Raw genomic sequence first — 18969 nt, forward strand, 5'->3', positions numbered from 1 at the left:
GAGACAATTGCTGGGGAAGTGAAACATTGCTGACGACTAAACTCACTTCCAAGATGCCAGAAGCAGGGTTCTTTTTTTGGTATTGTGTTAGAGTAGGAAGGCTCTCTCAAAATAAAATCTCTACCTTAAAACCTATAATGTACTTTCCTCAAAACAAAGCTATTAAGTATTTTCACAAGCATTATCTCTGTCTTACAGATAAACAGATTCAGAAGAGTTTAGCACTTTGCTCAGAATCACACATTTGGTAAAGGTCAAAGGCACAACTCAAACCCAAGTCTTCTGCATTACACTGCACCAAAAAGCTGCCTTAAGACTTTCTGACAGCTGATAAGTGTTTTTCCTTCAATCACTTTTATTTTCTGGTGTGAACATGATTGACACCAAAAGTATCAGTAAGTATATGAAAACATAATTAAAGCTTTATTTGGCCTAAAATATATAAACATATGTACAGATCATTTATGTACAAAACCTCACACATTACCTTGTATTATAACCCAACCACCAAACCTCCTCCCCTCCTCCCAATCACCTTGTCCCCTTCTTGCATTTGTCAGCCTTGGAAAAGAGCCAAAGGCTTAGGCAATTATTCCAGAGCACTGAACAGCCTAAAAGAGATATGGTAGTACTTCCCTGAGGGCCAAGCCACTACCAAGGTATCATGTAAGTGCTGAGAAAATCTGCTATAATATTCTACAAAATTTTAACACCAATTCCAAAAATTCTTCTGCGAAGTTGGTCATTTTTCTATGAATTAAAAATATAAATCCTACAAACTACTAATGCTAAAAAATAGTTTAGCTTTATAAACAAACTTAAATACTGCCCTCAACTCACCCCATCTGATTACTGTCTTTTTTCTCAGAAATAAATATGAAACCCATACTACCTTTCTTTTGAAATAAAATCATTCATATAAAAATAACTACCTAGGTTTTGAATTCCCACTCTCTAATTTGCTGAAATCGTGCAGATGGAAACAAAGTGAAGTGTGACCCATTTCCCTAGGATGATTTTTCCATGTACATCCATATTAAACTGACATTTGGGAGGTAAATATTTTGAACGTGTATGCTCAACTGCTGAAACTTGTCCAAATCTTAAGATGGTCTGACAGTGTTCTAACATGAAGGTCTGGATGGATTTCAGAAATAGATTGACTGGTAATCATATCTACAAAATGGCTGAGGTATTTCAGTGTGAGCTTGATTTGGGGCTTTGTACCACAATAAAAATCACAATTGAACAAGTCATTGGTTTCACTGGGGCTGCCATATTTAAGCTTGCTTCGAAAAAAAAAAAATGGAATTTGCATGTAATTGGAAGTGAAGAGGGATAGTTTGGCTGGCTGCAAATTACTTTGGGTTATGTTGTCCAAGGCGCTTTTTGATAAGAATTGAGATCAGTTGCTGGGGCCGTTGCTGATATTCTAGTAGGACTTCATGGGGTGAACTGATCTGGTCACATTCCAGTCTGTTGAGAAGGGTAACACAGACAACAGCAGCTAGAAAATGGAAAACAAAACACAAGAATTGTTATTAACATGTCACCCTTTGTATATTAAGATGATTTGCATCTCTTATACTAGGCCATACATATGGAGTTGTTTTTCTTGCATTGATGCAGAAAAGTCAAGCAGTGTAGAACATATTTTTTATTTTCATAGTATCTTACATAAGGGAGTCTCAAAACAACCTATAATAAGTGTAATATAACTGTTGCCCTGTCTCCTTTTATATAATACTTGATTAAAACGAGGAAAAGCAAAGCAAAATGTACTCTCATATATCTGAAGCATCCATGAGGGAGGCAAAGTATTTGGTTTTTCTGTTTAAGGAAGAATCCAAGGTGAGAGGGTCGATACCTTGGTGTAAGTACAAAGCCTTATATTCTCAACATTAGGACCATTACTGATTTCATTTAATAGTTACAAGGAGAAATTGGATGATGACTATCTTTTGAGGACTGACAATTTAGTGATAATACAATTATTTATACATTATTGCTAAAAAGAAAAAGTCCAACAAAAAAACAATAGATAACTAGACTAGCCAACCACTACTTTCTGAAGTTATATAAAGGAAAGAAAGATTTGATTTTCTAATTTTCTTCTTAAAACACCCAGCTTAGATTTGGGAAGTAGTATAGTCATAATAAGGAATGGGCAGCTAAGCTAACCCTGTAGGGTCCACAGAGACTGCTGTGCCCATACCTTGCCAGGGTCAGGAATAAGAGAGGACTTGGGAGAAAACAAAAAAGGGGATCAGTTGGAAGAGATTATAGTATCATCAACTTTCACCAGGGAAAGACCTTCTAAATCATCAACTCCTATCTGTAGATATAGAAACTGAAGCTCACAGAAATTAAGTGACTTCCCAGAGTCACATAGCTAATAAATATCTGACTCAGAATTCAAGTCTAGTTCTTCCTTACTCCAAGATCAATACTCTCTCCATTATACCATGGCAGCTCATCAAGTCTACAGCACCAAACCAACTGTAGTCCTGCTTTGCTTCTGAGAGCTAAAGAGATGGATGCATTCAAGGTGGTTTGAGGTACTCTCTCTCCTTGTGTAATTGTACCTATAGTTAGTCAGTCCTATGTATGTGCTGCTGTTCCTCCACCCAAACTATTTTTCCTAAGTACAAAACCAAGCCAAACTTAGTTATATCTCTGGAGGAGAAGAATTCCAGGCCATTCAATGCATTGCCATCCTCTCAATACTCCTCACATAGACTTCTTATTGGGAAGCCCCCTCCCTGGGCCATTGCTAGTCAAAATAACAAGTAACGAAAATCTTCAACCAGACTGGAGACAAATATTTTACCATTTAGGGTTCTATTTGTTTCAAGCTCACTCAGTTGTGAAGTTGGCCAATAAAGCATGGGCAGAAGCAAGACATTCTCAGGTTAATGATCACCAAGTCTGGGAGGCCCACAGGTGCCCATTAGGAAACAGGAAATGTTGACAGTCTCCTTTCTAATCCTTTCCTCTTGTCAGGTAGATAAAAATATATTCACTCCATGACCTTGTCATACCACAAAGCAAGGGCAGAATCAGGATTTCCCGGATGTCTTTTCTGTTTATTTCAAGGACAAGACTAAAAAGTCTAAAAAGGACAGTTCATAGCCATCTCAACGGTATTTTTCTGGCTTTGGAGACCCCCATTAATGAGCAATGTATAATAATCTTGTCACATAAGGTTATAATTTCCAAGAGCAATTAAAATGGACTAATCACACAGAAAAAATTTTTTTTAAAATTAAGCCTGACAGCTTTGTTACTTTAAGGCAGCTATCAAAATATTACTGAGAGAGTAAGCCAATCCACTGACCTGAAATTAGTGTAGTATGGGATTCAGAGAGGTCGTCCTGTTCCAGAAACACATGCATATATGTAAAGTTGGCAAACATGCCGAGATTCCACAGAGTTAATCATCTGACTCATGTTGGATTCATAATAAAAATGACATTTTCTCTCCTAATCCCAAATCTTTTCTTTGACTGTCTCCCATGTTTAAAATGCTTTCCCTCTAACCTCCTGATTTATTTAATTACCATCAATACTCAATTGAAATCTTCATACCTCTACCCACTTCAATAATGCCTCCCTTCTACTATTATATGCAAATTTCCTGTTTGTATCTTGAATGAAGGGCAACTAGGTAAAGCAGGTGGACAGAAATCCAGACCTGGAGTCAGGAAGCTCTGAGCCTCAGACATTTACTAGCAGTGTGATCCTGGGCAAGTCACTTAACTCTGCCTCAGTTTTCTCATTGTAAAATGAGCTAGAGAAGAAAATGGCAATTAAAAATGAGATTATAGAGAATCAGATATGACTGAACAATGACAAAATTTTGGACATAGCTGTTTGTGTTGTCATCTCCATTAGATTGAGAGCTCCTTCAAGAAAATTTGTAATCCCAGCACTTAAAACAGTTTCTGTCACATAGTAGGTGCTTAATGCATACCTATTGATTAACTGATTCTTCATTGGGTACTCTATAATACAGCACCAAAATGTCTTTGTGGACGGTTTGGTTTTCCATAGATGTTAGTGAACACCCTTTTCTCTTAATTCTTCCATATACACTTATCTCTACAAATATTATATCCCCAAGGAACAATATAAACTTGAGGGCAGGAACTCTCTTTTTAAAAATTGTCTTTGAATTTCCAAACCTAGCACTGTGGTTTTTAATTGGGAAATAAATAATAAATGCTTGTTAGATTGGATTTGGTATTTTCAGCCTTGAGGCTTTCTACATCATCACAGACCTTTTTGGACTTGGGTCTGTAATTTCATTGGTGTGAGGAACACCCTCTACTATGTAACGAGGTAACTATTCCTCAGCTTGGAAAGTTTGGGGCATTTCCTGAGACACTGTGTGACTTGACCAGTCACACAACCAGCATGTGTCTGAAGCAGAATTTGAATTCAGATCTTCCTGAATCCAAAACTAGCTCCCTATCCACTGTACCACATTGCTTCTCTACTTTCCCATTCCTTTTTCCTATTACTATTGTTTAGATCTGTTGTGCTGGGGAAGCATTTATATAGTGCCAGGCACTGCTTAGCACTTTACAAGTATCTCATTTGATCCTCACAGAAATCCTGAAAGGTAGGTATTGTTACTATTCCCACTTTATAGTTGAGGAAATTGAGACAGACAAGAGTTTGAGTGACTCTCCTAAGATCACACAGCTAGTATCTGAGGCTAGATTTTAACTCAGATTTCCTGACTTTAGATTGAGTGTTTTTCTAGCCACCAACTGCCTCAAAACAGGAAAAGTTATTTTATTTTGGTCTTTTATTCTGGGAAGTCCATTAGATTACCTTTTAGAGCAAATAAATTTTAGTCAAGAGTATGAAACTAGATAAAGAGATTTTAGGCAATTGAAGAGGATTGATTTTTTTTTCTTGGTTCTTGTTTTTATTTTTAAGAGGGGAGATATGAAAGCGTCATGCTATAACCACTTCAAGTACAGGGCCATGACTAACTGTAACCCAAGACCTTGGACAAATTCTGTTGGTAGTTGGGATGGGAGAGGATGGTTGAGGTAAACAAAGGTCGTGGGATCTGCAGACACTGCAGACATTTGGGGTAGGGTATTTGAGGGGTGCAAGACTTGGAGTGAAAAAGGAGATTGTGAGCCAGGTACTGAATTTATTGGGGAGAAGGGAGAGTGTCCTGGAGGTCTCCAGATGACAACAAGAATGATTGGGCCAGATAGAGTGAACTTTCAAGGACTAGAGGTCCTTGTGGCAGATGGTAAGTCTAAATATGGCAGTAGTAAGCAGGTAGTATGCCAACTGGCCCTGTGCTTCAGGAAGTGTGAGGAAAGGGCCAGCCTGCCTCTAAGAGGGGGTCAAGACATGTGTCATCTTCTCTTCTTGTATATTGAAACATTCATGATTGTTAAGTTCATAACAAATAGATTGTTAAAAAGAAAATTAGATGTCAGTGAGTTACTAAAAATGAAGAAACTATAAGAAGAGATCTAAGATCATTGCATCACGGGGTAGAATCCCATCTCTGTGGACAAGCCACAACTGTCCCCTACTAGTTCTCACTCTGTTTGAAAGTCTGCCTGCTTTGATAATTTTAGAGTGTCTCAGAAAGGAAAAGAGATATGGAGGGGGAAGAGGCAAGGCTGCAAGAAGATGTTACCCCAGAATTTGGTGGGGTTGTGAAGCTGAATGTCAAATTAGCTTCATAGTCTTGGCTCTGATACACAAGGTTACAGGGTCACAGAGAAGTGCCATCATTGGTTGTGTTATACTCCGTAAGATGATTTTTAAAAACTAGAAACAAATGGCCCAGCAGGACCTGGAAACTTGCTTTCTTGGTATCTTTTGGAATATTTACCATCTCTCACAATACATTTCTCCATCCCCAGTGAGGTATTCTTCTTTACTCCAGCCAGCAAGAGGATAGAATGAAAAGCATTCCTCGCACCTTTTATTGGACTTAATAAGGTAATATTAAAAATATTGAATACAATCCTTGTGTTACTAGTATCTGTCAAAGGAAATAATATTTAATTCTACCCTGCCCCTATAAAAGGTTCTATAGTAAAGCGATTGTGTGGGCTAGAAACAAGGAAAGACAGAAAATAGAATTTCAGCAAAACTTAATCTTAGTCGCACATTAAGCTCAGTGGGTTGTTGTGCAGTAGAAAGAGAGTGGCAAAATATAATGTTTTCAAAAAACTAAGTGAGAATTGAACTCTCTTATCAGAAGCTCCCAGAGCAAAAGAATTAGCATCTATAATCAGAATTCTACTATTTTCTGCGCATGTTATTTTAAAAAATATGTTTTTTTTTAAATAACATGCAGATCACACACACACATAGCACACACAGAGATATGTGTGTGTGTATTATATAGACAACTAATAAGCATTATATACTATGCATATAGAATTGTGAATGTTTAGCTTTCAGTTGTAGCATCCTTTAGTGAGTTTCCAAGTTCTTCTTCTCCTACTTGCCTGGGGAAATGATGATGATGATGGCAGCATTAATCAACACAGAGATGGTTTTCTTTGGGGGGGGGAAGGGAAATGATGATTGAAATTCTGGGCATGTGGGGTTTGAGATGCTGGCAAGACATTCCATTGGAAATATCCAACACAGTTATGAGTGTGATACTAAAATTTAGGGACATGATTGGGGCTATTTGGGAGTTATTTTCATAGAGGTCATTAAAACCATGAGTATAAATGAAATTTCCAAGAAAAAGACTGTAATAATAATAATAATAATAATAATAATAATAACCCTAATAACATTTCTACTGTATCTTAAGGTTTCTAAATCATGTTTTGGGGAACCAAATCTGTGATTCCATTCATTTAGGAAATTATTGGTAAAGAACCTCTCTTTACCAAAGTAGATTGGAACTAATGAAAAATAAAATTAATAGAACTGGGAGAAGAATTTTTATGGCAACACTGTGAAAACAAACTTTGAAATTTGTAAGAACTAAGATCAAAAACATGACCACAGATAATTTCAGAGACTTGATGTTGAAACATGTTGTCTTTTACAAGAGACTATAGAATGAAATATATATATATATATATATATATATATATATGTATGTATGTATGTATTCGTGTACAGTCACTGGTAGAATTTGTTTTGCTTGACAGTACATAGTTGTTACAAGAAATTTGTTCTTTTTTCTTTGCTTTTTCCTTCCCCCAATGGGATGAAAGCTGGAAATGAGAGGAAGGGAGAAAAAAATTCTATTTTTTTTTAACATAGCGAGAAGGGTTGTTACAGATTGAAATATTGCATGAATTTTCAGATAAAATTGCTGTATTATTAGTATTGTCATACTCAAGGTGGGGAGGCTGTCTTTCACTCATACAAAAGCTGACTGAAATTTTTCCAGATTATATGGCAAGAAGAGATTATGACCCAGGAGTTCAAGGATGCCTCTATTGTCCATTGTATAAAGGTAAAGGGAACAGATAGTCCTATGATAATCACAGGGGAGTTTCTTATTTCTCACAACATGGGAGTATGTGGCAAATATAAAACTGTAAAATGTAAATGTGAAATGTAAATGAAACCCTGTAAAATGGAAAAACTATAAAAATTTTAAAACATCAATAAAATTGAAAGTGTTTTTAAAAAAAATAAACTGGCACCTTTTGACATCTCTGAATTTTAGAGATTTGTCTGTAGCACTTAAAGTTTAAGTGACCTTTTTTGGGGTCCCACTGCTAGTATTAGACAGAATTTGAGCCTAGACCTTCCTGCCTCTAAAGCCAGCTCTCTCTCCAGCAAGCCATATTGCTTCTGATGATAGGCATTAGCCTCATTTAGCAGAGGAGAAAATGGAGTCTGAAAAATGAAAGGATTTGCCTATAATATTTGAAATCAATAATACTGAATACCAGATCTCCCTATTTTGAGTCTACTCCCTTTTTTACTATGCCATATAGCTTCTCAAAATAAAGAGACTAAACCCATTTCTTTCTGAATCTGTTTTCTTAACCATAAAATGAGGATGACACCACCTGTGATACCTAACTTGCAAGGTTCTTGAGAGGCTCAAACATAGGTTAAAAGTATTTGCAAATAAATGGACAAGCACAATATAAATGACTTCTTGTCATTGAACCTACCTGAGTGTCTTTCCAACTTATTAAACTCAACATGCCTAAAACCAAAATAATTATTTCCCCACCAACAAATTCTCAACTTTTTTTTAGTCAACTAGCTTGAAAGATCTGGTCTATCTTTGCCTTTTCCCTTTCCTTCATCCTCCAACCAAGCAATTGCCAAGTCCTTTTAATTCTCCATTCATCATCATTATCTAGTATGGGATGGATTGATTTCTCTTCTCCACTCAGTATTCTAGTTCAAGTCCTATTAACCTTGACCTTACTTAGGGTACTAATTCCCTGATAGGTTCCTTCTCTCTCCAATTCAAATTTCTTCACATAGCTGCCAAAATAATCCTGCCCTGCTAATGAACAGATTTCACTGTATATTTTCTTTATGCAAAATGTTCCCTAGTTTCCTACTTGTCAAGAATATGGAGTATTAGGGACAATTAGATGCATAGTGGATAGAGCACCAGCCCTGGATTTAGAAGGACTTGAGTTTAAATCTGACCTCAGACACTTAACACTTCCTCGTTGTATAATCCTGGGCAAGTCATTTAACCCCAAATGCCTTACTAAAAAAATAAAAAAGAATATAGAGTATTTGTAATATTCTCTCTAAAAATGTAATGTTCTCTGTTGGGGTTTTCTTGGGGTCTCTGGGAGCAGCCTCCGTTTCAGTTCAGAGTAATCACCTCAAATGCAGCCAATTGTTAAAGTTCAAATCCTTTATTGTCTCTTTCCAAGTCTTGTCTCCTTTCCTGTGGCCCAGTTAGCTTTCTTATAGTCCAGATCCTTTATTATCTCCTACCTGGGGCTGGGCAGCTTTCAGTCTGGCCTTGGTTCTGAGAGCTTGAGCTCCCACCTGCCTTCTCTGGCTTCAGGAATCTCCCTGACTGAATCCTGGCTGAGGCTCCAAGAGCTTCTAGTGTGCTTGTCTTTCTGGCTCTGAGACCTCCTCCTTATATATCCCACACTGAGTACAAACCAATCATTATATTACTAGGAAACCATTAATTGTTGTAGGATTTAAGCATTGTCTCCTCAATTCCACTTAGTACCTTGTTTCAAGTTCTGGCCATAACATCTCCTTGTATGATTAAATCAATCATACTGAACCATGCTAAGTTAGATAACTATTGTCTCTATCAATTCCACTGACTTAGTACCTTGCTTCAAGTTCTGGCCCATAACAAGTATTAACTTTTAGTCTCACATTAAAGATCATTCACAATCTACTTAAAAACCTAACTTTTGCAGATTTCTTTCGTCTTTCTTGGGGCAGTTAGGTGGGGCAGTGATGCATAGATCACTGAGCTTGGAACCAAGAAGACTCATCTTCATGAGTTCAAATCTGACCTCAGACATTGGTTGTCTGACAATGGACAAGTCATTTAACTTATTTGCCTCATCAGCCTCACTAAAGAACCCTTCCCCACAATGGGGAATCTAACTAATGAAGAATCAGATGCAACTAAAAATGACTCAGCAACAAAATTCATAATTCTTCCCTTCACATGCTCTACGTTGCAGTGAAACTGGATTACCAGATATTCCCTGATCTCCTCTTTCCTCCTTCTACCATCATGGAGACGTGCTATTATCTGATATGCCTTATATATACAAACCCTCCACTTTGCTGTCTATTGAAACCTATCTCATCCTTGAGGACCATCAGGTGCCTACAGTTTTCTCAATTCAAACAGTTAGTAAAAGTGATCTCTGCTTATATTTCCTTATACACTTTCTCTGTATTCTCCTTTATTCTTGTTTCATGCTAACTTGTAGTTAGTCATCTCTGTCAGTTATCATATATTAAGAACCTTCTATATGCCAGACACTGACTTAGAGTTCTAAGGATCTTAGCGACCGTAGAATCCACACCCCATATTTTATAGCTCTGGAAGCTGAGGCCCCCAGAGGTTATTATTTGCTCAGAGTTAGAAGATAGGAAGTACATGAGGTGATATTTCAATCCAGCTAGGTCTTTCTGCCTGCAAGCCTGGTGCCCTATCCATACCACATTGTCCATACTTCTTTGTGTGTATGTTATACACACACACATACACACAAAGGCATACACACGTGTATATATATATATATATATGCATCTATGTGTGTATACATTAAATATATGTTACTTATACATATTTATATCCTATTAGATTATTGAGGGTAAGTACTGTTAATTTTTATCTTCATATCTCTAGCTACGAACACAATGCATTTTATATTGTTTTTGTTATTACTGTTAAATCACTTGAGTTGTGTCCTATTTTTTGTGACCCCAATGGAGTTTTCTTGGCAAAGATATTGGAATGGTTTACCCTTTCCTTCTCTAACTCATTTTAAAAATGAGGAAACTGAGGCAAACAGGACTAGTAACTTGCCCAAGGTCACACAGGTAGGAAATGTCTGATGCAGAACTTGTACTTAGGACTTCTTGACCCCAGACTCAGTGCTGATGTTAGGGCTTAATGAATGTTTGTTTTTAAATTGAGGTAAACCCAATGGATTGTGTTATGATGAAGGCTGGAAGTCTCCAGGAGCTATTGTTGTTTATCCTTTGTTCTCAAAAAGGACCATGACATCTGGAAGGTAAACTAGAGATTTGGTCAATAAATTAGAGATTATCTAGTCCAGGGTATAGTAATTAATCTAGGGTCTATAAACATACCAAAAATTTAGATGACATTTATTTCAATATAATTGATTTTCTTTGCAATCTTAGATATTTTATTTGATTCATTTAAAAATACAATTCTAAGAAAGGCTCCGCACTCCACTAGACCACCAAAGGGAGACATGACCCACAAGAAGTTCAAGAAGTTCCGATCTAATCTAACCTCATTGCAGATGAGAAAATGGAGAATCACAGAGATGAAGAGACTTGTCCAAGAAGTATACCTAGACCTTCTGATTTCAAATCCCAACTGCTTTTTACTATATCATTGCTTTCCTTAAGTAACATCCCTTACTGATGCTTAGAAATAGATTAAGAAGCTTTGCTACAAATGCTTTTTAGCTGTAAATTTTTTATGCCTGGAAGTTATATTCTAATCCTACTAGTAGATTTTTAATTTAGTCTCTAAATCTGCCTTGTAGCAAAGAAAAAAAAGTCCTTCTAACAGAGGGCAATAGAAGGGAGAAAAATCTTATGAATCAAATTATCAGATAAAAACACCATTTCTTTTTTTTTTCAGTTAGTACAGAATCATACACCCAGTAGGTGCTTGATAATTTATATTTTGTATTGATAATTTATTTCATGGCAGTGAATTTCAAAAAGAGACAGTGACTGTGGTAAATACAGATAGTGTAAGGTTTTGAAATTTTTTGCTTTAACATCCTGCTGCGTGGTTATCATTTTCCAGCTGTGTGATAATCATTCTTACCAAAAGAAACTTTTTTTTTTTTTTTTTTTTGCTGTGCAAACTTTTTATCTAGACCTTTCCAAGTTGGCCTAATATAGTGTATAAATTTGCTGTGTAATCAACTTTTCATTGGAGAACTTGTGATTGTTTTTGAAAAGATATTTAAGATGATGGGAGGCAGCTTGGCATTTAATTCAATTCCATAAACATTTATGAAGTGCCTACTGTATGCAAGGAGTTGGACTAAGCACTGTAGATATAGTTTCAATTTTTTTCTTAAAAGAGTACACAACCTAATGAGAGAAAAGAAATGTATACAAATAACTAAATCCAAGCAAAATGAAATGAGAAATAAATAATAAAATTTATGTAGAGAAATAATTTTTTTTCACCTACAAAGCTCAGGGCGGGCATCATGGAACAGGTAGTCCCTGTTAAGGTAGGCCCTTAAATCAAAAGAGAGAATTCAAAGAAGATTGACAAAGCCCATTCTGGGCATGAGTGGCAGCATGGACAAAGGTATGGAAATAAGACAAAGAGAAAATGGTCTAAAGGGAAAAGGAACAACCCATTTGCTTGGAATATAAAGCATTAGGGAAAAAATAGCATAAAAGTAGGAGCCATATTATGAAAGGCATTGAATATCAAGATTTGGTGAACTTAAACTTTATCCATTAGTAATAGGGAGCCAATGAAAACCTTCCCCCACACCTACCCAGTAGTGACATGATTGGGAGCTGTTAGGAAGGTAATTGAATAGTGATGTGAAGGATATGTAATTGAGAGGAAATTTGGGATACTGTTATAATGACCAAACATGCGTATTTGTTCTTATGGGATCTAGTTCCATTATGCCCAGTTTGCATGACTAGGGTTCAGTTAAACAGAAGAAGGATTTGGGAAAAGATGGAGGGTAAGACTTACTTTTATTGAATAAATCTACATTAAATATACTCCTTAAACAAGAGAACATGGTAATTCAGAGAAAGGCAGAACTAGAGCATAAACAATTATCTCTTCTAAAAACCATTGAGAAAATAGTACTTGCTCATATTCCTCCTCAACAAGGAGGAGGGATTGTATAATTGCCAAGTTGAACTTTCTCATATTCAGCTCCTTCTTATTGAACAGGACTAGAATGGTGGTTAACAATGCCACCGGTGATTGAAGACATATTAGAGAAAAGATAGACTGAAGGTAGAAAGAACATGAAGTAATCTATTAAATACTTTCAGATAAGAAGAGATACAAGCCTGAATTAGAATAATGGCCATATACATAAAAAGAAAGGGATGGATAGAAGAAATATTATAGAGGTAAAATCAAGAAGAACTGGCAACAGGTTGGATACATGGAGTGAAGGAGACTAAGAGTCAAAAATGACTAAAAGGTTATGTGGTAAGTTGACTAAGAGAATTGTGGAGCCATCAACAGACACAGAAAGCTGGGATATTAGATATGTTTTAACCAGAATATGGATTCAGTTTTAGGTGTATTATGATTGAAATACCATTAGCAAATTCAGGGAAAGGCATCTAGCAGCAAATTGAACATATAATCTTGGAGTCCTGAAGAAAGATTAGGAGGAAAAGATATGGATTTTGGAGTCGGCTATGTGGAGGTAGTAATTGAAACTATGAGCATAATTGAGAGAACAGAGAAAATGGAAGAGAATTAAAGACAGAATCATGGTATAAAAATAAGGTTATTTTTAAGGTAACAGGAAAGGGGGAGAAGGTCACAGAGAAGATTGCAAAGAGGAGAAAGCTAGAGAGACACAAAGATAAAGAAGAAGGAAAACAAGAACAGAGTGAAAGGTAGAAGGAAGAGAGAGAGACAGAGAGACAGAGAGAGAGAGAGAGAGAGAGAGAGAGAGAGCGACAGAGCGAGAGCGAGAGCGAGAGCGAGAGCGAGAGAGAGAGAGAGAAAGAGAGAGGGGGGGGAGAGGCACACACACAGAGATAGGGATAGAGACAGAGACAGAGAAAGATAGAGACAGAAAAGTCATTTAGATAATAAGTAGGAGAGCTAAGATTTGAACCAAGGTCCTCTGACTCTACATTCCATGCTCTTTCTACTGTTCCACTTTGACTCTTATTTAGCAATAAGTCACTAATTACCTTTAAAAATTTACTTTAGTAGAGTGATGGAGATAGAAAACGGATTGCAAGGATGACAGGATAGATGATCCTTGAAGTCATGTAATGTCTTTTGTCTTTGTATCCCCAAAGTGCAAAACAATGTTTTGCATACAGTAGATATTTAATAAATGTTTGTTTATTAATTGAAGAGTAAGTATGGGATTTCATATCTCCTCAATCACATCTCTTCCCAGCTCTGCTTGCAAATTTAAGAAAGCAGAAGTTGATTGCTAATTCTCAGGAAAATGTTACCTTTTAGATCACAAAGTCCACACATGGCTGCAAATACAGTTGACTCCATTTCGATGTTCCTGATGCCAGCTTTATAAGCTCTTTGTAAATAATCAAGCTTTCTCTCATTGGAAAAAGAGCACAATGCTCCATCTAGACGTCCTTGTCCTTAAAGAGAAGGGAGAACCTTTGACTGATAGTCTTGTGGAGTTCACAGATGTGTTTAGAATGGTTCATAATTACCTATAATCTGAACTTGGTTCTACAGGTCACTTAAATCACTAGATTCATCTGTATTCTCAGTTTAACAAATTAAATTTAATTTAACAAACATTTATTACACATCTATTATGCTAAATGCTGAGAAGAAAGAAAATTAAGAAAGCAAGGTCACTCATTAAAAAAATAAACAACTATGTTTAATGAGGTCAGAGGAAGGGAAAAGGAAGAAGAGAAACTAAATTCTTTCTTCTTTATTGGTCTGGACCTGCAATTTCATTGATAGAATTATGAAGAAACTCATTTTACTAATGTAAATCAGAAATTGTTATATTTTTTGACAGTTTTCTGAGACTCTGAAAGGTAAAATAGCCTCTTAGTTGCTCTCACCACCTCTAGCCTCTTTGTCTTCAACTGAATTACAAACTAATGTTAGATTAATTTTTCCAGGGTCACACATCCAGTAGGTGCCAGAAGCAGAACTGAAACCAGTTTCCTGATATAAATGTACTTGCTATCACTATACCATGCTGCCTCTCAAGTCCTGTTCATGAAAGTAGCAGAGAGGAGGTGCCCCCAAATGGCATGAGGATCAAAAGAGGGAGGATGCACTTCAAGGGGGCAGGCTCAAGTAAAATTTTATGGAGGAGGTGATATTGAAGGTGAACAAGCTGAATGACACATCTATCGTTATTAACTATTCACTAACAGAGAAGGAAAAGGTAGGCTTTTGTATTTTAATGGGGAAAAACACATTGGATCTCATTCTGGTCCTATTTTCATCACTTACTAGCGGAATGACCAGAATGACTGTAGGTAAGTCCCTTAAAATATGTTCCTTAATTTGTAAAATGGGGAAGGCATCAGATTGTTGCTATGTCCAACTCTTTGTGACCCTGCAGACCATAGCATGGTTCTGCTCTATTCTTCATTTACATGTTCATTTCTTGGCAGAGATACTGAAGTGTTTTGCCATTTTTTTCTCTAGTTGATTAAGAGATTAAATGACTCGCTCAGGATCACACAGTAAAATTTTGAGGCTGGAGTTGAACTCAGTTCTTCCTGACTCCTGGGTTGGCACTCTATCACTTGCTTCACCTTGCTGCCCTATGCAATCATATTCAAAACTTTTAAAATCTTAAAGCATCATATAAATGACAGATATTATTATTAATGACAAGTAGTTAATTAGTGGGATCAGTTTGTATTTTGTAAGTAGTTTGCATTTTATTCAGTACATGATGAGGAGGCAATGGAAACTTTTGATCTAGAAGCATGTGGAATATTAATCTGAAGTTAGTTTATAATTAAATTAGAGGGGGGAGGCTAGAGATGGTGAGAGCAATTAAGAGGCTAGTTCAATTACTGAAGTGAGAAATAATAAGTCCTGACTTAGGATGGTGAGAGGAAAATGGAAAGGAGAGAATCAATGTAACAATTATAGAATTATAGAAAGAAATTCTATTTAGATAATAGAAATTATCTAAATTTTATTATATTATAGAAATATAATAGGTGATGGTAAATAATGGTATGGGGGGGAGTGGTATGAGAAAATAGAAAATGATAAAGGTTTTTATCCCTGATAAGTAGAATAGTAGCTCCATTACCAGAGAGAAAAAAGTTCAGAGAAAAGATGAATTTGGGGAAGAAGATAACAAGATCATTTAGAGATATATTGAGTTGGAAGTGTTAATTACATATGACAAGCAAAATTGTCCCATAAGGAGAGGAAAATGAATGTCTGAAGCTAAAGTGAATAATGGGGAGTCGCTGTCCCAATGAGATATAAACACTGTAAGCATAGATGGTATGAATGAGGAAATTCAAGCCATAAGAATACATTAGTTAGTGGAAGACAGTATATCAATATATTTGTGTGTGTGTGTCTATGTGTGTGTGTGTGTGTGTGTGTGTGTGTATTCAGATGCAAATATATGTAAGAGACTGAAAGATATATAGACACAGAGAGCTAGAGACACTTGTGAGACAGGAAGATAAAGCCACAGAAAGAGAGACAGAGACAGAGAGAGGCAAAGACAAAAAGAAAGCTAGAGATAGAGGGAAAGAATAGAGGAGCCAGTAGGGAAGAAAACAAGGAAGGAGGCTCTGTAATAGGGGAACTTGAACAATTTCATTTTCAAACTTTTCTCTTTTTACATCTTCTCTCTCCCACTTCTATTTCCTCATTTGCTTTTCCTTTTTCCTCATTCTTAATTTTCTTGTATCTTTCCCCCTTTCCTCTTTTTTCTTGAATGAGCCAATGCCCCACAGATATTGCTTACATCCTGGGGTGATACAAGTAAAGAAGTACAGCTCAGATCATGCCCGAGCTAGACTACCTTTTACAATCCCTGAGTCTTTCCCAGGGTTCCCCACCCCCACCTTAGCCATCTGCATAATATTAAGGTGGACACATTTTGAGGCAGTCCCATCCCTTTGGGGCTCCCATGTGTCTTTCTTTATGTTTTCCAATTCCCACTGGTTCCTTCTGTTCTCTGATTATCCTTTTAGGTTCAGGTGAGCAGCAAAAGCAATGAATGATTATGTTTTTCTTTCTCCTGAACTGCTGATTTAAATTAATGACATCAAAAGAGACACAATTTTGTTAACTTCCTTAATTGCATTTTAATATTCAATTCGTTCTTGGAGGATTAAACCCAACCCTGAATGTAAATTCATTATGTAGGTTTCTCCACTGGTTATTATGTTCTTGTGGTCTTATGTTTTAGTAACTAGAAAAGGCTGTTTCAATTTACTTTTAATCCTCATTTATTAATTCCCTGAAGTGGGCATTTTTACATAATTTGTAGGCTTAAATAACAGAGATGCTGACATTTTTTTGCATAGAGTCAACTGTTGATAAATTGTCCTTACCTTCATAGAAATCATAGGTACACATTGTATGCCCAATGAGTGTTGGGAACTCTCGAATTTCTTCACTACAATTAAGTAATTCTTCTGCCAATTCCTTGTCCAGCTCTGTACTTCGAGTTACCACAGTGTCCAGGATGATCTGCTCAAACTGGGGCTTAAAAAAGGAATCTACAGCTGTGTCCGTTATAACAACAGATCCAGGTTCAATCCCTGTAATGTGAAAAGGAAATGTAGAAGATATGGATTTCAACAAAGCAAGCCTGAGAGCCTATTTTTCACAGTTCATCTAATTCCTTTCCCGCAAGAGAGCCTTTTGTACTTGAAGACAGCTAACACATCCTTGCTATATTTTCTTCTCCAGGATAATCTTTTCTCCATTTCTGGGTATTTGTCATATTGTCTTATGTCCATCCTAAAATGGGGCTTCAGAATTGAACTCAGTACTCCAGATGTGAGTGGAAGAATCATCTTAATTTCTGAAGACTCTACCTTATTTATTATGGTCTAAGAGAATATTAGATTAAAGAAATTGTATGTCAAGCACGGGGTCGGTCAGTAATCAGTCTAGTGTGGGCTAAGCACCATGCAAATTGCTGGGGATAAGAAAAAGGTCAAAATTCATCCCTGCTCACAAGTTATTATAATTATTATTATCCCTACTTGGCATATTAAAAAAATCCATGTTCTAAGAGATTAAATGAATTGTTGATGGCCATGTTCCTTTGAAGTATCAGAAGTAGGATTCACATCCATGTCATCCCATCTTCAAGTCAAGTCCTCTTTTCATGGTTATTCTGTTTTGACTAGATGCTTCCAGTGTCACCCTTCCAATCTGTCCACCTTGTCCAACATCCAAATGATGTTTTATTATTCTATTGTCCCACTTCCTGCCTCTGTATTATGCTTTTTGTGGCTAGCTGGTTGTCAAACTCCATCTTGTTCCTGTTTTCTATAGCACCCAAAACAAATATATGGGTCCAAGAATATCACCCATTCTTTTACTACTCCCATCAACCTCACAAGTTTATTAGGAAGAATAAAACATAATATATGCAGATTTCTTTATTGTTAAAAAGTGATATATAATTAAATTGACCGGCAATATGACAGTGGATAGAAGGCTGAAAAACTCAGAGTCAAGTTCTGCTTCTGACATATGCTAACTACCTGACGGTGAGAGGGTTCCAAGCTCTCAGAGACTTCAGAAAACTAGAATACAAGTTGCCATGGGTTAGTTGCCAATCCTGTGTAAGTGAAGAGCCCTACATCAATAAAATCAAAGCTGTTTCCTATCCTTAGCAAAACAAAAGAAATAAACAAAAAGCTGTTGTGAGCCTAATTCTTCCCATGTAGTAATATGAGGCTAAGAGAGCACATAGCCCTGTTTACTGAGCTCCCCCAAAACAACTTCCCAATGCAAACAAAAGGATCTCTAGTTATTGGTCTCTGCCCAATTCAATTTAGTTTTCACTCAACTAACAGAGTGAACTTCTTAAGGTGCAGGTCTTATCATGTCACTCCACTTTTCAATAAACTCCAATTGCTCTCTATTACTTCTAAGATTGGGCAGGTAAGTGACAAGTTTAGACATCACTGGGCTTAAAACCAAGAAGATTTATCTCCTGAGTTCAAATTTGGCTTCAGACTGTGTGACACTGAGCAAGTTACTTAACTGTGTTTGCCTCAGTTTCCTCATCTGTAAAATGAACTACAGAAGGAAATGGCAAACCTCTCCAGTATCTTTGCCAAGAAAATGCCAAATGGGGTCATGAAAAGTTGGGCATGACTGAAAAATGACTGAACAGCTTCCAAGATCAAATATAAAACCTACTGCTTGCTTTTAAAGATTCTCATAACCTGATCTCCTTCTGCCTTTAAAGTCTCCTTTTCCTTCTCCATGATCTAGTGACACTAACATAATGATTCCTTGCATAATAATTATCTCCTGGTTGCATGCATTTCCACTAGCTATCTCTTGTGACTGGAAAATTTTCTTACCTC

The 18969-nt window shown here is 36.5% G+C and overlaps 1 protein-coding gene across 2 annotated transcripts in view; it reads right to left on the reverse strand.

Moving 5' to 3' along the window:
- Positions 1–400: 400 nt before the first annotated feature.
- UPP2 (uridine phosphorylase 2) overlaps positions 401–18969 on the reverse strand; it is a 42336-nt gene continuing 23767 nt past the window's right edge. Inside the window, exons 5-7 of one of the 2 annotated variants that reach the window (XM_051986345.1) lie at positions 16969–17178; positions 13894–14040; positions 401–1507 (exon numbers count right to left, since the gene is read on the reverse strand). In XM_051986345.1, the coding sequence (XP_051842305.1) occupies positions 1359–1507; positions 13894–14040; positions 16969–17178 (506 nt within the window). In that variant the 3' untranslated portion in view covers positions 401–1358. The remainder of the gene's footprint in view (positions 1508–13893; positions 14041–16968; positions 17179–18969) is intronic. The other variant, XM_051986347.1, reaches the window with a different exon arrangement.

Source organism: Antechinus flavipes, chromosome 3 (genome assembly GCF_016432865.1).
Source record: "Antechinus flavipes isolate AdamAnt ecotype Samford, QLD, Australia chromosome 3, AdamAnt_v2, whole genome shotgun sequence".
Lineage (NCBI taxonomy): Eukaryota > Metazoa > Chordata > Mammalia > Dasyuromorphia > Dasyuridae > Antechinus > Antechinus flavipes.